General features: G+C 40.2%; 3 protein-coding genes across 6 annotated transcripts in view; 2 read left to right on the top strand and 1 right to left on the bottom strand.

Annotated features, from left to right (window-relative positions):
- Positions 1–5,334: 5,334 nt before the first annotated feature.
- Positions 5,335–9,354, top strand: LOC309702127 (prostaglandin reductase 1-like). 2 transcript variants are annotated; one of them, XM_082526559.1, is made up of 10 exons: positions 5,335–5,395; positions 5,713–5,775; positions 5,931–6,056; positions 6,172–6,217; positions 6,342–6,401; positions 7,645–7,812; positions 8,118–8,391; positions 8,473–8,578; positions 8,924–9,042; positions 9,131–9,354. In XM_082526559.1, the coding sequence occupies exons 3-10, from the start codon at positions 5,951–5,953 to the stop codon at positions 9,239–9,241; spliced, it is 990 nt and encodes a 329-aa protein (XP_082382685.1). In that variant the 5' UTR covers positions 5,335–5,395; positions 5,713–5,775; positions 5,931–5,950; the 3' UTR covers positions 9,242–9,354. The 2 variants fall into 2 exon arrangements, with proteins under 2 accessions (XP_082382685.1, XP_082382686.1); XM_082526560.1 differs by lacking the exon at positions 5,335–5,395 and adding an exon at positions 5,411–5,547.
- Positions 9,355–11,118: 1,764 nt separating this feature from the next.
- On the top strand, positions 11,119–15,389 carry txnb (thioredoxin b). Its single transcript, XM_082526562.1, has 5 exons — positions 11,119–11,251; positions 12,572–12,676; positions 12,886–12,951; positions 14,738–14,803; positions 15,095–15,389. The coding sequence occupies exons 1-5, from the start codon at positions 11,228–11,230 to the stop codon at positions 15,155–15,157; spliced, it is 324 nt and encodes a 107-aa protein (XP_082382688.1). The 5' UTR covers positions 11,119–11,227; the 3' UTR covers positions 15,158–15,389.
- Positions 15,390–15,394: 5 nt separating this feature from the next.
- Positions 15,395–19,249, bottom strand: part of svep1 (sushi, von Willebrand factor type A, EGF and pentraxin domain containing 1) — a 118,867-nt gene continuing 115,012 nt past the window's right edge. For all 3 annotated transcript variants that reach the window (XM_082526550.1, XM_082526551.1, XM_082526552.1), the window contains 3 exons: positions 18,984–19,079; positions 17,689–17,782; positions 15,395–15,683 (listed from right to left, as the gene is read on the bottom strand). In XM_082526550.1, coding sequence (XP_082382676.1) covers positions 15,653–15,683; positions 17,689–17,782; positions 18,984–19,079 — 221 coding nt within the window. In that variant the 3' untranslated portion in view covers positions 15,395–15,652. The remainder of the gene's footprint in view (positions 15,684–17,688; positions 17,783–18,983; positions 19,080–19,249) is intronic.

Genomic DNA, 19,249 nt, shown 5'->3' with positions numbered 1-19,249 from the left:
AGCAATAACATGTGTAGAATTCCTCAAAAAAATGTATAGACAGCTACATTCACCCTGGGGGGAAACTAGTGAGGAAGACCATCAGGACCAGGCTGGTTTCCTGGGTCCAGAGGTCCTTTTATTTCATCACAGCTGTCCTGTGCCAGAAGTTCTGTTGACCCATGAGAGAGGCTTCATTTCAGAAACATCAGGAAGACTAAAGCTCGTTGCAGGGATCAAGGAGAAACTCCTGTTCATCACCACCAGCTCCCTCACAGGGAAATCTTCAGCACTCCACTGTAGACCTGCCCCAGAAGATGGTTAATCTCAGCATTTCATGAACACTGTGATGGAGGCCTTTGGTTTGTGTCATGGTAGAAGTACTTAGATAATCCTCAGAGGCTCCGGACTTTTACATAAAGATATATTCAGTCCTGTAGGAAGTTATATATTTAAATAGATAGTATCCTCTCTGGTTACTCTGGTATGGATGACTCTGGATTACTGATAAATAACACACTATTAACAAAAAACACTATGAAAGAATTCCAGATCAGAAGTTTTTAGTTCAATATACAAGTGACCTTCAACCTTTGACCTCCATCAGGTATTATTTAATTGTATCAACCCCCCCCCCCCCCCCCCCAAAAAAAAAAAACCCCAAACAAACAAAAAAAACATCATGTCCTCATGCAGCTGAGTGTATTCAGTGTTGAAAATAGAAGCTGTGCAGGTCTGAGATCAGCAACTTTCTGAAATACCAAACTGAGGTCCTGTTAATGCTGATATATAGTGACACAGTTGCATGCATGATTAGTCCATTTGACTTTGTCAGTTAATTAATGTGTAATTAATTAATTACATGTGTAATAAATATTTATTTAATTAACTGACTCAACTCAGTTTATTTGAGTTTGCTTGAATAAGAAAAACTAAGTAAGCTGAAAATTTTGCTTTTTAGTGGTAGAATGTAACTAAGTACATTTACTCTGTAGAGAAACGGACAGAGGGCAGGATCCATTCAGCGGAATGATAAAATTATATGGTTTGAAAATGCCATGTCACTGCTTTCCTCCTTCCGCACACAGATCTAGTGATGGTAAATTTGATTCTTTTTACTGATTCGAGTTTTAATGAGTCACTCACCAAAGTGAATCGATTTTTTGAGTCATTTGATTCACTGAGTCAGTCGACCAGAGAGTGCAAAAAATGTACATTTTCACTCAAATTTAATTTGTTTCTCTTTTCATGTAAATCCTACTGCTAAGATGAATGATTCTAAAAAAAACAAACAAACTATTTTATAGAGCAAAAAAGAGCAAAAACATTTCTAAAATTCTGTTTACATTATACATGCTTCCCTTAGGCAGCATCATTAGAAGACATAGCATACATTTTCACTGCTATGCAGATGACACCCAGCTCTATCTGTCCATGAAGCCAGTAGAGTTGGATGTCTCGAGACCGGTCTTGCACTTTTACGACTGAGCACAGCACCCATGTGAGCGAGGGGGGAGAAGCTGCTGCCTGCGAGTTTGCTGCAGACAGAGGAGAGCTTAAGTTTGACCAGGTACCAAAGCAAATCATTCGTACTGAACTAATAATGTAAATATGACGGTGTATCACAAAAGATTGATATCAAGCTGATCACTTGGTTGCATTACTTGCTCTTCGAGTGAATCAACAAATGGATAAATAAAAAGCCGAACAGCAATGCTGATTTTTTAGAGTCTTAGCTTACATTTCATATTTTCAGTTGTTACCCTCCACGGCTAAACAAACTCTCTAAATCGGTTTCAGTTGTGTACTGATGAACACAACAATGGACATAAGGAGCTTCTTTCAAAGAAAAAACTCAGGTAGATGTTATTTTATATATTATGCTTCGGATGTTGTTCAGTATATCTATGCAAAACAAGAGGAATTTCAATACACAGCAGTATATTCACAGTTTAAACCAGATATTTACATACACTTTATGGAGAAAACATAAAAACTTTTTTTTACTGTTAAACATCAATTTAGAGTAAACTTTTGTTTTAGATAAATAAATGTTGAAATATCTTTTGAATTAGTTAAATGTCAGAATAAAAAGAGGGAGCTGTCTACTTTAATCACTTTCATCAAATTTAGGAGCACATATACACTAAGTTTATTGTTAATTAATAAGAAACTCCAGACGATTCCATTCTGAGCTGAAGAAGCTTCTGATAGGTTAGTAGAGTCCATGTGAGTAAATTGGTGGCACACCTGTGGATGCATATAAGGCAAAACACAGAGCCTGTTTCTGTGACATGGGAAAATCAAGAGATGTCAACCAAAACACCAGGAAAAGAATTGTGGAGCTCCATAAGTGTGGCTCAGTTTTGAATACAATTTGGTGCCATTTGCAATTAAGAAATACAGATAATTTCTCTCTTTACTCTTAAAGTTAAACCCTTCTTTGGCCCTGGGACCATTTTTGGTCCCTTTAGTTTTTCAGTTACAAGCCATTTGCACTGTGTTGAATAGAATATAGCCAAATTCTCTAAAAAAAAGTTTGGCATAATTTCATTTCAAAATTCAAGTCTGACTTCCTTAAATTAGCTTCAGTGGCTAAGCTAACAATACACATCCTCTTAGAGCCCTAGGGACCATTTTTGGCCCATTGACTTCCATTATAAATGCTATTTTTCACTGCAGAATTATTACCGTTAATGTCTTGGTGATTACTTATGTTTCCGTTTCGTTTTGGTCTATGAGCCTTAGAGTTGTAATTTTTTTATTTGTCCACCGGGTGGCGCCCTTGCTCCACATTTGATCCCTGCTGGAAAACAGCGGGCTGCTTGGACAGACCTGCGGGAAATGAAGCCTCATTTCCGGCGTGCAGCAGCGGCTTCGCCCACTGATCGGGCGGGACCATTTTTTGGTCCCTAGGACCATGAGAGGGTGCATTTTTTTTTTAGTCAACAGGAAATGACGTATTTGTTGTCACGTGGTATCGGACGTGTGGGCTGGAAAAAGCAGTCCCCGGTGATCGTGCCCCGGTGATCGTCGCGACTTACCCCGGCAACATGCACTTATTTCGGCCTAGAGGAGGAGCATTTGCCGCCTGGAGACCATTTTCTGGTCCTGAAAAAAAAAAAAAGGCGATCGAAATGACTGTTGGTGCCAATCTTTAGTCCATCTAAAGGCCTAATTATAATAACAAACAAATATTACTTCAAATGTTTTTTTTGGAAAATATTTAGTTTTTTGTTTTTTGGGGCTAAAAAACAGGGCGCTCATGTAATAAAACTGGGATTTAAAGGGTTAAAACAACGAAAATATAATTAAAACTTTATATGAATATTTCAGGGAGAAGTCGTTTTAAAAGACTGACCAATTTAAAGTGGAAAAAAATATGAATATATAATCTTTTTATTGCACTTTTGGGGCGGGACCATTTTTGGTCCCCAGGGCTCTAAAGGGATGCATTTTTAAGGGCCATCCAGGGTTAACAACTATGTTTTTTATATTTATCAATCTAAAAAAATAAACATTTTGTCTGATTTGATGTTACAATTAAAAAAGTGTTTTTATCTGAAGAGTACATAAATATCTGGTTTCAACTGTATATTTGATGATGTTGGTGTTTGGCTTGATTGTCAGAGGGAGAGAGAGGAGCAGAGATGAACAAGAGCAGGTGAGACACACATGTTAGTCAAATGGTTGTTTACCAAAAGTATCACCGTATCATAGGTCCTCATGTATCTCGTACCTAGTGTTTCTTTTTAGGTTTGTTATTTTTCAAATTCTATATTTATTAAGTTATGCAGGCTTGTTTGCACAACAAGGCTAAATAATTATATAAACTTTTCTCAGTCTAAATAGTGGACTTTGGTAGAATTAAAAAATAAGTGTAGTGCAGGTCTATGATGATTTTTAGTGCTACTATCATCTAGTTCTGTTTCTGATTCTGTCTTGGTTAAGTCCTCAGTAGTCCTGATTTTGAACTGTTGTAGTCCTGTTTTAATACCGGATCAGTTCTGGGTCTGATTGAATTGGGGTTTAGTCCTCGTGTCTTGATACAGCCCTGACTTTGTTCTGCCTTGCTGCTTAATTAAAAACCTAGCTTAAGGTGTGATATATTGATATATTTTTTCCTATATGAAGTCATTCTTTTTTGAACAAAACTCAAAACAGACCCTATTGATCTCAGCCATTTCTAACCCCCCCCAAAAAAAAGAAAAGAAAAAAATCCCACATGCATACCACCCTTTAGAGCTAAGCCCCGGGTGTTTCAAATGTCTGGCTCCGCCTCTGAGCAACATGGATGAGTCAGTTGGGCTTGTGAATCATGATTCATGAGTCAGTAAAGTGATTCTCGAGTATTGAACGATTCGTTCATGATTCGCGCATCACTACACAGATCAGTCCACATGTTCATGGCAGCTACTTTTTTATGGGCTATGCTGAGCAAACCTGGATGCAGCAGGAGAAGCTTCAGCTCAAGAGATTGTTTGATTCTACACTGATTTGGTGAGTAAATATTTACTCTTACTCAGTTTATAAACTTCCTAGCTGGCCAGTGTTAGCCTAGCGTTCATATCACTAATACCCTGTTTACATGCTGCCTCTCAGCTCATGTTACTTAAAAATTAACCCTACAGCGTTAAAAACCTTATATAAAAATCTCTCAGTGAAATGTATTGTTGTTCGTTTATAATGGAAAAGTGAGATTTGCAGCCATTAGATAAGAGCCTAAACTCTTCCTGAATGTGCAGCTGTTAACGTCAAATCTTAACATAAGCAAACTGCTTTTAGATTTAACCAATATTTCATTTGTTAAAAATTGTGCTTAGATACGAGTTTTATTGTGAAAGTGAAACGCCGTAAAACAGATTAGTGGCCTGGTAAATGGTAAAATCTAGTTTGGCTTTATATTTGAAAATAAAGTTATTAGCTTGTCCTTCTAAAGAAATAACAAGGTAGCTTGTGTTAAATAGAAACACTGCCACATGCTTTACCTGGTCATTGGCCTTATTAGAAACTTAATATATTGGAAGCTAGCTTTTAATAAGTATGTGATAATTACATTTAATTTAGGTGGTCTCTCTTTTCTTTGCCTAAAGTGTTTGGAAAAAAGTAGTAGAAGACATCAACTCTTCTTCTGTGTTTTTTTCTCTCATTATTGTTGTTAATGCAACTTAAAGAAAGGGAGACAAAGGTGAGGTTTTCAGGGCACCAGAGAAAGTTTTTGGCAGACTGTAAACCATCAATGGTGGATAATATGCTTGTAGGAGCCATATGAGTTGTTCCTGTTTGACTAAGTGGGTTGGTTTAAATGGACTCACTGTATTGGTGCACGGGTGTGGGGCGTGTCTCATGGGTGTGGTAGATGATAAATGTGGTTGCACTCACCTGTTCACGCCACCTGATGTTGATGAGCAGAAAGGTAGGGTGAGCATGAGGCAAAACTTTCTGTTGGCCGCAGCTTGAATGATTTTGATGTATTTTAACTGGAACTTAATGGTTTTTGTATATTTGTGCACTAATTGATACCATAGACCAAGTTGTAATTTGACATAGTAGTTAGTGCAGTTATTGGTGAGTTGCAGTTATTTGTTTGTGCAATCTGTGCATTTGTTTAATAGTTAATCCCAGGCACTGATTTGTATATTGGACAGTTGCATGTGGAATAAAAGGAGCAAATGGTACAGAAGTGTATTTTATGTGTTTATTGTTGCGTGTCATCTGTGTCCTCATGTTTAGCCTGCCGCAGCCATTGGTTGGTTGAGCCGCAACAATGCTGACGTGAAGTCTGGATAAATAAAGGTAGTACCACATACACAGTATTACACCGAGTAAATGTGTAATAAAAATAGTTATTCTTTAGCTTTTTCATTAAACTTGTATTTGCACAGTTCTGGATCACACAGCATTTCTGTCCTTTGAGTTTGATAACACTAAAGGGAAAATCTTTTTTGCAGCTGCCATAAAGAGAAGAATCATGGTCAAAGCTAAGTCATGGGTAATGACTAAGTATTTTGATGGCTTCCCAAAGAAAAGCAACTTTGGGTTGAAGGTGGAGGAACTCCCTGAGCCCAAAGATGGAGGTAAGGCGAGTTTGTTTCTTCTCTTTACTTATGGCTTGAGCAGGAATGCATGCTCTTTAGTGTTTCTTAAAAATTACACACGTAGCGCTTTAAATGTGTGCGCTTCTGTTTGCAGAGGTGCTACTGGAAGCGGTGTTTCTCAGTGTTGACCCATACATGAGGTGGGAAGAGAACAGAACAACTTATTTCAGTTATTTTCATTATAATTAAGACTTCTGATAAAAATACTTTGTTGTTCTCAAAAGCTAAAACATATCCTCTATAACACATTGCTGGTCTCAACAGGTTGTTCAGCAAAATCAGCATGAAGGAGGGAGATGTGATGATTGGAAGTCAAGTAGCCAAGTACGAAACACAAATGGTAAAATGGCCTGTATTTGTATAGCGCTTAGTCCCTAAGGACCCCAAAGCACTTTACACTACATTCAGTCATCCACACATTGGTGATGGCAAGCTACATTGTAGCCACAGCCACCCTGGGGCGCACTGACAGAGGCGAGGCTGCCGGACACTGGCGCCACCGGGCCCTCTGACCACCACCAGTAGGCAACGGGTGAAGTGTCTTGCCCAAGGACACAACGACCGAGACTGTCCAAGCCGGGGCTCAAACCAGCAACCTTCTGATTACAAGGCGAACTGCCAACTCTTGCCACGATCACCCACACACTAACGGTCGGAAACTCCTTTTATCTGTTGTGATGTGATTCTGATGTGTACTGAAAAATGAAACAGCGATCATCTGCTGTTTATTACCAAAGCTATGTAGAGGCTATGTTGTAAGGCTCTACATAGATTCAGTGGAGAAGCATAGATCGGGTAAAGAGTTCAGAAAAACTCTGAGCAAAATGCTGGAAAATTGATGTGGGTGAACTGATTTGCAGTTCTACACTGATTAAAGCAGTCAGTCAAAAACAGTGGACTAACGAAAACAAAGGAACTACTACAGAGCACATTACCGAGGCTGCCATCCATCTTCAATAATATTTGCTTACAGTTTTTGATGATTGAACCTAAGGTGAATTTAGATAAGTGCTCAGATTCATTTTAGTGTGGCTGTTGAGTAAATTGCACTTTAACCTGATGACCTTCTTTAGCAACACTTGCCAAATTATTGCTTTGTACTCAATGTACCTGCCACTGGGACGAACTTCAAGACAAACGCAATAAGTCCGACTGCAGTACCTTCACAGTCCACCAGGGGTGCTTGGTCCACACTTTGGGAATCACTGCTGTGGGCCGGCTATTTCCAAAAACAAGGCTGCCCTCTATTGGCCAGGAAAAAGAATACAACATTAAGGCACTGGCTTTATTTTCAGACCTGGAATTTACATCTCTTTTTAGAGGCTATGATAGACAGACTTGACAGATATCTTATAATAAAAGATCTATAGATATTAAAAAATGTTCCTGTTACTGTCTTTTGGGTATAAACTGTTTCTTACACCCAGACAGTATAAACACTATGTGTATAGAGTCATACTTATCAATACTCTAGTGTCAGTGAATCTCAGACGGTTTAGCTCAGACGGAGGTGACCACAGCTGACCAATCACTTGGTTGACAGATGCTTTTATTTTCTTTCCTTTAGAGTGATCCAGAGTAAACATCCAGGATTTCCTGTGGGAAGCCACGTTGTGAGTAACAGTGGGTGGAGAACCCACACGCTCAGTGATGGGACCGGCCTCACTCCCATCCTGCCTGAGTGGCCTAAAGATGTGTCCCTGTCTCTGGCTCTGGGTGCCATCGGGATGCCCGGGTAAGACAGATTTAAGTCACCTGCATGGATCATATGAATTTAGCATTTTAAAGTTCATTTGCTCTTAGTTCACAGCTAAAAGTGCTAATAGACAACAGAGTTAGTAATAAGCAGAAATAGCCTTTTAAGAAAAAGTAGGAATTTCCAGGTGTTTTCTCTTGCTTGTGAGCTGAAGTCATTATACATGCACTAATTAATTACCTTTAAAAAAAAAAAAAAGTAATTAGAGTTTATATGAAGCCCAAAGAGTTTTAAGTCCAAAATGAAACAAAACAGCTGGATTTACTGTTTCTGTTTCTCTGCAGAGTGACGGCTGTTTATGGGATAGAAGAAGTGTTGGGACTCCAGAAAGGTGAGACCCTGCTGGTGAACGCTGCAGCTGGAGCGGTGGGCTCCGTGGTGGGACAGATCGCCAAGATCAAGGGCTGTAAGGTGGTGGGCTCGGCAGGCTCTGATGCCAAAGTGGCTTACCTCAAAGAGCTGGGATTTGATGAGGTCTTCAACTACAAAACTGTGGGTTCCCTGGAGGAGGCTCTGAGGAAGGCTTCACCTGAAGGATACGATTGCTTCTTTGAGAACGTGAGCAGTGGTGGTGCAGTTTCAAGCTTGCATGTAATATTTAATCACTGCTGAGCTCTTCTCTCGATCTTTGATTTTTAGGTGGGAGGCCCTTCTTCATTCATTGTCTTGCAGCAGATGAAGAACTTTGGAAGAATAGCTGTGTGTGGAAGTATCTCCACCTACAATGACAGTGAACCCCAGACAGGTGTGTTACTGCCCTAATTTACTTTTTATTTTCAAAACTCTTGAAGGTTTTCTGACTTTACCTTCAGACAGGATCTGCACCACAGCACAAGGAATATACATTTAAAGTAGTACTGCAAGAGGAAATCCTTCAAGTTTTAACAACCTTTCCATATTAGTGAAATTCAGTCAACACACTCACAGCAATGTCTCAGGTATTAATGCCTTTTTCCACTAGAGGGAGCTGCTGCACTGCTGAAGATCCCTAATAGCTGTGGCGCCACAAGACAGTCAAAGACATAAATTGTTGTTTCCTTGGAGTTTATGTTAAAGTCATATTTTTTATTTTGAACTATATTTCTTTTAGGGCTGTACCCCTATGTCATTATGATCATCAAGGAACTGAAGATGGAGGGCTTCTTGATAACCAGGTGGCAGCACAAGCACCCTGAAACCCTTAGGAGACTCTTGGCATGGGTGAAAGAGGTTAGTTATTTAGTTTTTATAATGCTGGATGATTTCCTTTAAGTAAACATATACACTTATTTCTGATCCATTTAATGTGTGTGCACAGGGCAAACTGCAGTGTCGGGAGCACGTCACAAAAGGCTTTGAAAACATGCCGGCTGCTTTTATGGGGATGATGCGGGGAGAAAACATTGGCAAGGCCGTCGTCGCAGTCTGAGGAGAAACAAGAGTTCAATGCAAGAGAGCCAGCATTACTAATAACTGATATAATTTTAAACAACCTTACATATGAATGACAGATTTAGTAATAAATTGTTATATTCACAATAAGCCACTGTGGTTTAGTCTGTTTTATAGCGATTGACTGAGACTGATAACAACAAATGATAAATGCACCCTGAAACACCAGCAGTGGTTGTTTAACTTGTTAGGTTTTGGTGATTTGCACAGTGCTGCCATCCTCATCGTCCAGGAGAAAGTGCGTCGCAGAGGGCAGTTTCACTGATGAAGAGAGAAAGAGTTGATGGCTCTGTGCACAGGATTCTTATTCTGTCACGTAAGCAAATCCCAGGGTAAGACGTGGAGCTCTGTAGCTGCTGCATTCATTCATCATTCCATGTGCTCATGTTTTAGACTGCAATTACTCCTGTTTGATCAGGAAACAGGCTGTATTTTTAGATGGCCATTAGAATTTCATAAGGTTGTGTTGAGGGTGAGCTCCATGGTTACACATGCTGCTGTAAATCTGTTATAGTCATTTATAGTACCAGGACTCTGTGCACCTACAGGGCTAAGAGTTTTCTATGCATCTGGGGGTCCTAGGCCTATATAGACAACTGCCAAAACACTAATGAGTAATGGCACTCTGAAGAGAAGCAGTACTTTACAGTACCATACACCAGTCACAGAAATTATACAGATGTGATAAAACACATTAAATTAATACACAAACTGTTAGCACCACCAAATATTTTCTGAATATAGAGAAATTTTGATGCAAAATAAACCATGTTATTTGCCTCACATCCTGATATTATCATCATTACAGGTTAATGTATTTATTCAGACGGTTAGTGTGTGCGTGTCTCAAGTAAATGGTAAGTTATGAGAAGTCTCGCAAGAAGTTACTTTGTGGAGCTGAAAGCTCCTCACCTGTGAGGTCATCTGGAAAGAGTTTAATGGGAAATCACCGAGGAATGCAAATGTCTATATTTCCATACCAAAGTGCATAAGACTCACTGTTGCTACTTAACATTTGGTGCCTGGATTGAGGGGAAAAAATAGAAATGTAAATGTAGTTGTAAAGCCAACGTGCTTTTGCTCTGCCTTTCTGCACGCACATATATAAATAACACTCATAGGTCAGCTCGATACATCCAGGGAAAAAACCCCCCAACTCTATTGTTGTGACGTGGTGACGTAATGACGAAAGATCGTGTACGGGGCGTTACCTCCCGGCAGTGAATTTGAGCTACGCATACTCACTCACTTACGGTAAAGCTGGAATTTGTCAAGTCATCCTGACTTTCTTTGGTCAACCTTCGTTATTACAGTGAAACCGCAAAATTCAAGTACTACAAATATTTAAACATATAACAGTTACCAAGCTCTATAAATAAATCTAATAATGCTTGTATAAATCACATATAATAAAAAAAATCCTATATTAAATTTAAAACTTTTTTTTAGAAGTAGCCTATCAATAATTGTCTAAATACAAACATACAAAACTGTAAACACGACGTTTTTGTTGTGTATACGGTCTGATTCATCTTTTAGAAAAAATGAAGAAACAACATTTGTGACACATGTAAAGAAGATAAATGTCGAATGGTCTCACACCCTTTTAGGTAAAACCGTTCCTTTCAAAATAAACGTATTCATTGGGGGGAAAGCGGTTTGAATACTCGATACGACACAAAAACAAACTATATATTAAGATAAATTCTGTGACGAATTAAATGATATTTTAAGGCGTTTTACAGACACGGCAAAGCCAACGCTTTAGTCGCTCAAACCTTGACCGAAACCTTGATTGGCTCTTATTTTGTAAATCACTGTACAGTGACTTCCGTTTGACCGGCCTTTTGACGGCTAACTGTACGCGCCTGTCATTAAAAGCGCGGCGTGTCTGCTTAAAATAGGGCATTCGGAAACTTGGTAGTTAGTTGTGTTCTCTGAGGCTTGTTCATCGGACGTTAGTATGGTTCGCGAAGTGAAAAACCTGGTAAGTTTGTTTACGCTGCTTTCTGCACTTTCTTTCCCTTTTTGAAATGCTGTTTTTACTGTCTTTTCACGCTCCGTGCTGTTTTTGCCGGAGCCGCGCGCATGTTTCCCTCTCGTGATTCATTCTCCATGTTAGCTGAGCCCATCTTGTGGAATTTTGTGGCGTTATCTTACAAAGTTAAGCATCGTTTTGGATTAAACCACTCTGCGTGTGGGACACATCTAGAGTAAGCGTGTATAGTTGCTTCTCTGATCGCTAGAATAACTGTAAATGGATGCAGCTAACCTTCACTATGAGTCTGCCGCACCCTTCCATCTTGTAGCGAGACGCGCACTCAGCGCTAGCAAAACTAGGGGAAAGTAAACTAAACTGTCGGCCACCTGAGTCGATTCTGACTTAAACCACGCTGCTCTAGCGTGAACTACGCCGCATTGATGGGTAGATAGTCCGGGGATAAGATGCTAAGGGCTGCTAGCACACGTAACAGCTCGGAGCTATCAAAGTGCTGGACAGCAGGCCACGCGTGTTCCCTGGGTGCTGCAGGATGGGTAGGTGTGGACGGCTGTTTGCTTTTCTCTCAGCCAGGACATTGCACTTTAGTGTTTATAGCCGCTGTTGGTGCCATGATTGCTTCGGAAGTGAACGGAGAGCGAGTTGTAAAGTATCAGGACAAGTGTTTTTATGGCTTCAAATCACGAATGCATCATGGGTTTTTATTTTTATTTATTTATTTATTTTTTTTATGGTGAAAACGCCATAAATAAACTCTGAAGCTTACAGAGAAATGTGAGGAAGCCTCGGAAAACAGCACTGCTATACTGGTTGATAAAGAGTTGGAAAGTGAAGCATGAGAGACGAGAATCCCCACTTTTTATTTAACACTCTACCTTTGTATTTTATACAGTCGTCAGGGTTTCATTTGCCGCGGCATAAAATATATTCAAGTGTATGGAATAACAGGAAATTCATTTCTGTAATGATCAGTCTTGCACGCAAAGGCACTAAACAAAAGGCCAAAAAAAACCTGATGTGTATCATTTGCTTCTGGTTTAAACCCTCAAGTAATGTGGTCATGTTTCAGCATACTGAAGTCTAAATTTACCAAACTGAAAGTGTTGTGCTGAAATCTGGATCCCGTGTGTTAAAACGGCATCAGGCAGTGTTCACGAGGGAAGCGGACAGCAACGCTTACACAAAACTGCATTTTTATTTATTTTTTTAACATCTGAAATGTAGCTTTTTAGCTGTCGTAGTCTGGTAAATTATACTTGTGACGTGTTTAAAAGCATGTCTGGTTTTTGTTTCTTCTTTCTTCTCTAGGAAGAGTTCCAGAGCATCCTGAAGGAAGCTGGAGACAAGCTGGTGGTGGTGGACTTCACAGCCACATGGTGCGGCCCCTGCAAACACATTGCCCCACTGTTTGCTGTAAGTGGTGTGAACACAAATGCAAACCCTTGGTTGCTTCTTAAACACTTGTATTTGTGCGAAGCAGGAAAATGTATTTCACTTGGAAGACTCCATGGCAATTAAGTGGAAACAGAAGACTTGGATTGTTAGAAATTTCTCTATTTAACCTGCACCAGTTACATTCTGTACATGCATTTTGGTCAACTCACTGATTTCCTGTATTGCAGCAAATGGCGGCTGATGACGATAACAAGAACGTGATTTTCCTGAAGGTGGACGTCGATGAGGCAGAGGTAAGCCTGAGTTGGACTCTTTGTTTTGTTTTTTTTTTTTTAAATAATAATTTAATGAACTTTTCCACTTTCACATCAAACCCAAGACATATTTGAGCCTATGCCAGGAATCTGTGGTGACATAATCTTAGTGGGAGAGTTATGAAGCACCTTGTTTGTACAGGTTTGTAGTTTTGACCTGGTGTGAGTCATTGTGAGCCATATACACAATCCCTTCACCAGGAACCACAGCTGGCTCATGTAACAACAAACCACGGTGCACAGGTTTTTGTAACCACAGCAACCTTTGCTTGATAATTGTTATAAACAGTAACTGCGCTGTTATGGAGGGATTGCAGCTTCTGGTAGGGTGGTGTATTGCAGCCACATGCGGTAACCCTCTGACACGCATGCTGACTCGAGGCCTGCGTTTACACATGCAGGGTGTTCCAGCCTCTGGCCAGACTCCATGTAGTGTCTGATCTGTGAAGCTGTAAACATGAGCCTTTGATGCCACGTCGGACCTGTTAAGCTGGAAAACATTATTTTATTTTTTTTGGCTAGTTTTAAATGAGGTCCCAGTTTTATTTTTCTACTCCTGGCTCTGTAATGTTAAAGCGGGTATCCAAAGCAAGCACCATTTACTTTCCAATGAAACCTTCTGTTTGCAAATCAGAAGAAAGCTGACTTGAACAGAGCTAAATTAGTTTGAGACAGTTGGGCGATCTGAGGCGCTACAACAAAGCTTAAAGAAAAAAAATCATGCTAAGCTAGTCTGGTTCTCCAACAATAAAAATATGGAGATGGAAATAACTGTCAATCTTCAATAAACTTCTCATTGTTAATTAATCTGACCTCTAAAATGTTTGGAAAGTCAGCAGATACACTGGAGCCCCTTTTCCATTAGTACCTACTCTGCACGGTTCACCACGGTTTTCACAAGGTCGCTTTTTTAGTACCTTCTCGCTCAGGGTTCCAAGCGATCCTAGCATGACGTCGTCACACTGCATGTCACCGATTGGCTGGTCAGTAGTATTGGCTGGTGAGTCATGAGAGCGTCTCATTCACGAAAATTAAAACCACTATTTTTGAAACCCGGCAACAAGGGAAATGGCTACAAAAATAACGCTGTGATCCCCGAGTCTGACGAAAAGCAACAGACCGAGCAGCAGGTATATTCTTGCTTCGATGGCTGCCTTTTTTGTAGCGTTCATGTCGCATATTAATTATGTCGTGGGATGCTCTGATGCGTTGCTATGATGATGACAACGCACTTTAGGTAGTGCCACGAACGCCAATTGATCAGAGTCGAATGGAAACGGGGCTTAGAAGTACTGATGACCTTTTTAAAACGGAAGTAATTGAAATGGATTCAATTTAAATTTCAGTGAAGCTGTAAATACTTTGGCTCTTGAGAAATGTTGTCACCTGCGTGTGACTTTGTTTTCATGTTGCCAGATCATTAACCAGCATAGGTTTCTAGGTCCGTAAAACGAGTCACTGCCTGCTGGAACAAATCCAAGCGTACTCGGGTGACCGTCCATCAATGGCTGCTTGTTTTTGTACAGACCGCAGTCATAAACAAACCTTGCCGTTTGTTGTAGTTTAAGTCTGTAAAAGTCAAATTGAGAGTAATTTTTTTTTCCAGAGGTGAAACGGGCAAAGCAGAGGTCCGATGCAGGCAGGCTGAGTCTCGGGCACTCTGTAATGAATTTGGTTTCATGTTTTGGCCTGAACTGCCCACATGTGGGGAGACATTAATATTTATGACAGTCGGTTCATCTGATGTTTTTGCTTTGTCTTTCAGGATGTGAGCTCATCTTGTGGAATCAGCTGCATGCCCACCTTCCACTTTTACAAGAATAACCAGAAGGTAAGTCGGAGTGTTTTTAAGTGTTTCTTTTTGGCTAATTCACAGACCAGCTCAGAAAAACCGCTTTAATTTGTGCTGAAATCACTCTCTCCTCTTTGTTTTTGGAACTGTTAGTACAAACGCTTACATTTAAATCTGCTAAAAGCTAGTTGCTAAATCAGCTGGCTGGAGATTGTTTAATATTACTTGATGGTCTTCCTCTTTTTGCCAATGAATTCTAAGATTGCTCAGTAAATGGAAAAATGTGAATGTTTAATGATTTTTATTTATTTTTTAACCCTCTTCTTTCAGGTACACGAGTTCTCTGGTGCCAACGTAAACACGCTAAAGGAAAAAGTAGTAGAGCTGAGATAAGAAGTCCAGTTGACACACCCATGTTGTAAAAGGAGGAAAAATGCCTCACAGTAGAAGCTGTTACCCTCTGTACATTCCTCATATCTATGAAGTCTATCCCAAACAGGCAATAAAATATCCACATATCCCATAATAGTTTAGTGTGTCTGTGTTAACAACAGGATGAAATACTCCTTTGTATGTCAATGTGCTCGACAAGGTGGTTTTAATAAATGAACTGCAATTAACTCAACAGGCTTTGATGGTATTTTATGCTTTAATAAAAATGTGAGAATAGTTTACACATATACAATGGACCATCACAGCAATAGTTTGTACACATCGTACAAGTATATAGCAGCATATGTTTAATACTGTTGAGTCTCTATATGAAAAAATACAGCTTTATCTTACAAAATCGTTCTTGCTTTGCGGAGAGATGAGTGAATCGTTTACGAGTGTTGGTTGACTATACAAGGATTCCCTTCATAACGTGATTCACACAGAGCCGAAACTTTAGAAATGATAAGGTCCTGGCTTCCTCTTCCTGCAAAAGGAAGAAACTGTCATTAGCTGTGGAAACGCATCGTAACTCTGTGAACAAAGGTCTGGATGCACTCAGTGGGGATAAATTAATTATATGAATTTTTAATGGGAGCATTATGCTTTGGGCTCGCAGTAAATCTTTGTGTTGCACTACACCCATCCATTCATATAACAGTTTATTGGCACCAACCAACAGATACAACTGGCCACATACAGCCCACTTTGATCTTAAGTGGGCCTTACCAGTGAAAATAAGTTTAACTACACATTTTATCCCTGAGATATCCCAACATATATTAAAGTGCAGTTTCCACAGGATACAATAATGCTGCTGTATTAACTGAGAGCATGGCAGCATGGCTGGGCTTAAATCGGAAGAAATTAATGTAAAAAGTATGGAGCTCGTTGATTGGACACAAAGTTTGTGGGAAAACAGGAACTTTTCTGTCATTTATCTGTTACCTCACTGCTTTTGTACAGTATCAGTGGCCATCGATCTATCAGCAGGAAAAACTGAAACTTACGGCCAGAAATCCATACTATGAAGCATTGCAGGTTTACCCTCATGGATTAGAACAACATCCACATTTCCACACTTCTAGCTCTTTCTTTGTGCTTTCTGTTAAGCAGTCGTTTAGTCACATGCTAAACTCTGACTGTAAATGAGTCACTGGAGCTCTGGTGGACTTCCAGGAGGTTACAGCAGACTATCCATGGCTGATATTCTGGGGAATCTAATTCAGAAGTCAGTGAATCATAGGAAAAACTAAGCTATCCCGTTGCGCACAAATCAAATGTAACTTTTGCAAGTTTAAGGACACTTTTTTTGTTTCTAAAAAGGAGATCGGCTTGTAATATTCTGCCAGCAGTAGCAGTCACTCAGCTGTTAAGAGCTGACTGGCTCCTGTTAGTGGATGATTTGTGAGAAGCCTCAAGACTTCTCCTATTTGGTCACCTGTTGGTTTCACTTTCTGATCAACCACAGTTTGAAAGGTTTGAACACACATCCTCCAACTTGAAAGATTTCAAATACCAAGTACATGTTGAAATGTAACCAAGTGGGTTTAAGTTGCCAAAGATGTCATTTTACATGCAAGTAGCTTTTTCACTTGTCTTATGATCAGACATGCAAAGTTATGAACTAAATAACTGAGGTTGTCTGAAGTTCCTGGGTCCAACCGGCCTGCTGTAAAAAAGGATGTTTTATTCTCGCCCCTCAGAGGATGAATAACAATATCTTAGTGGTCCTCAGACTTTTGCTCTAGCACCACCGTCAGGCTGAAATCAGGTCAGTTCTACTGCTTGATGGCGACAAAGCCATTCCTATCATCTGTGCAGAGCTTCTAGCACGACTGTAAACCTTTAGCACAGGAAACACACTTATTAGAGTGCAAAATGAGCATGGTGCTGGAAATATTCCTCAGAAATTTTGGTCCATATTGACATGAGAGCATCACACAGTTGCTGAAGATTTGTCAGCTGCTCATCCATTCACTGGACTGGAGACGGTAAAGGTGATTTGACTACAGTGAACTCGTTGTTTTCAAGAAAGCAGTTTGAGATGATCTGAGCTTTGTGATGTGGTGCGTTATCCTGCTGCAAACATCCATCAGAGGATGGGTACACTGTGGTCATACACAGGTGGACATGGTCAGCAACAATACTCAGCCAGGCTGTGTTTAAAGCAGCTGGTACTCAGCGGCTCAAAGTGTGCCAAGAAAATAGCCTGAAGTGCTGCTGTAGCCCGTCTGCTTCAACCTTCGACGTGCTGTGCTATCAGAGATGCTCCTCTGTGTACTTTGGTTGTAATGAGTGGTTATTTGAACGACTGTTGCTTCCTATCACCTCAAAGCAGTCTGGACTTTGTACCCAGACATCAACAAGGCATTTTCACTCAGAGAACTGCTGCTCACCGGATATTTTCTCTTTTTTTGGTCTTTTATCCTGTCTGGAAGTTTGATAATGTCTAATATGTCACGAGTGTGTGGGTGTGTGTGTCTAACCACCTGGAGCAGTTGTGTCCGATCCAACCTGAAGGGCAGCTACACCTGTTCGGCCTGATGCATCTGCCTCCGTTCTGGCAAGCTGACGTACACACAGCTGTGGTCACGCAGAAAGACAAGAGACAGAAATCGTCAGTACGGTGTCTGATGAGGAAACCCAACAGATAATTGTTGGAGGAAATGTATCTTTTATAACCATGAAGTCAGCTCGCACTATAAACATTAACACTGCTGTGACAGCTCACTCTGAGCAATAAAGAAATAAAATTGAAAGATAAAGATGTTTGTCTAACAGTGCATGTGCAGGACTCGTTTCAGTGTTCAAGCTTGTGTTACTCAGGAACATTGTACATGTATGTATGATGTACGTAACACAGTCACAATAAAGTAATGTGATATTTATTATATAGCATTATTGTCACTTTGACCTTCAGATCAATCAGTTGACGTTGAAGGAAAGGTCAGAGGTCAAATGGGGTATAATATGTTTAAATCTTTACAAGCCACTTTATATATGTTGGCAATACAACAAGTTCCTAAGTTTTGAGGCTTTTTGTGATTTTTTTGGCCAATAAATCAATAAGTTGATGTTGAAGAGCTCGATGGATGTCAGCCCGATTTTAATGGATTACTAACATGACCCCACTCTACACCACTACGTTTTATCAGAATTCACTCAAACTTTTTGAGCTACCGCGTTTACACACAGACTCACTCACGCAAGCACTACGAAAACCACAACTTCCTTGGTGGAGGTCATAAACTGACGTATATCCAACTGTAGGACGTTTGTTATAAAGCCTTCGTAATCATGGCAATGCTTCTTTAGTTTCCTTGTACGGCTCTTGCTAAATTTTGGTGTCTGATGGTGTTTCCGTCATTCTGAGTTGCTACGACTGCAGATATGCACGTTAAGGACGACCGTATATATGACACTAAACTGAGCTAGCACGTGACAATAAATGTCACCCTGGAGGTTTTCCAGTGAGATTATAGGAGAATGGCCTATAAGTGTGCAAAGCAGTAACAAAACAAACACACAGCCCATAATTATGCTAGTTTGTTACCAGGTATAAAATTTTCCACCACAAATACTTACAGCAGACAGATCACCAAATTAATAATAGCTTATATATAAGCAGGTTACTTATTAACAATAAATAGACAACTACAGGAGGCAGAAATCCTCTGGGCTAAGTGTTGCTAGGATGATGATGATCCTGCTGTAATGGGAACCCTGCTGAGATTTACTTGCGTACATCGTAAGCACTGAACGCTTCACTGACACATGAACTCACCGGTGTGGCAGCGCGTGCCCGACCACCCGGTGGGACACTCGCACTGGTAAGGGGCCACGCAGCGCCCTCCATTCAGGCACGGCAGGATGCAGATAGCTATTATGAAAAGGAGAGGAGAGCGTTAGGAGGCAGGTATTTAAGATCACCATGAACCTATCTCTTTGAAACCATCTCAAACATGCGGTCAGCGTGGAGCTTCAGCGTGTTGACATCATATATATAAAGTGGACAAAAAACTAGATGAAGAGGTCAAAAACTGCAGCATC

Source organism: Aulonocara stuartgranti (genome assembly GCF_965226115.1).
Source record: "Aulonocara stuartgranti genome assembly, chromosome: 3".
Taxonomy (NCBI): Eukaryota; Metazoa; Chordata; class Actinopteri; order Cichliformes; family Cichlidae; genus Aulonocara; species Aulonocara stuartgranti.
Note: the sequence above shows the minus strand (reverse complement) of the source record. Positions and strands in the feature narration are given on the sequence as shown.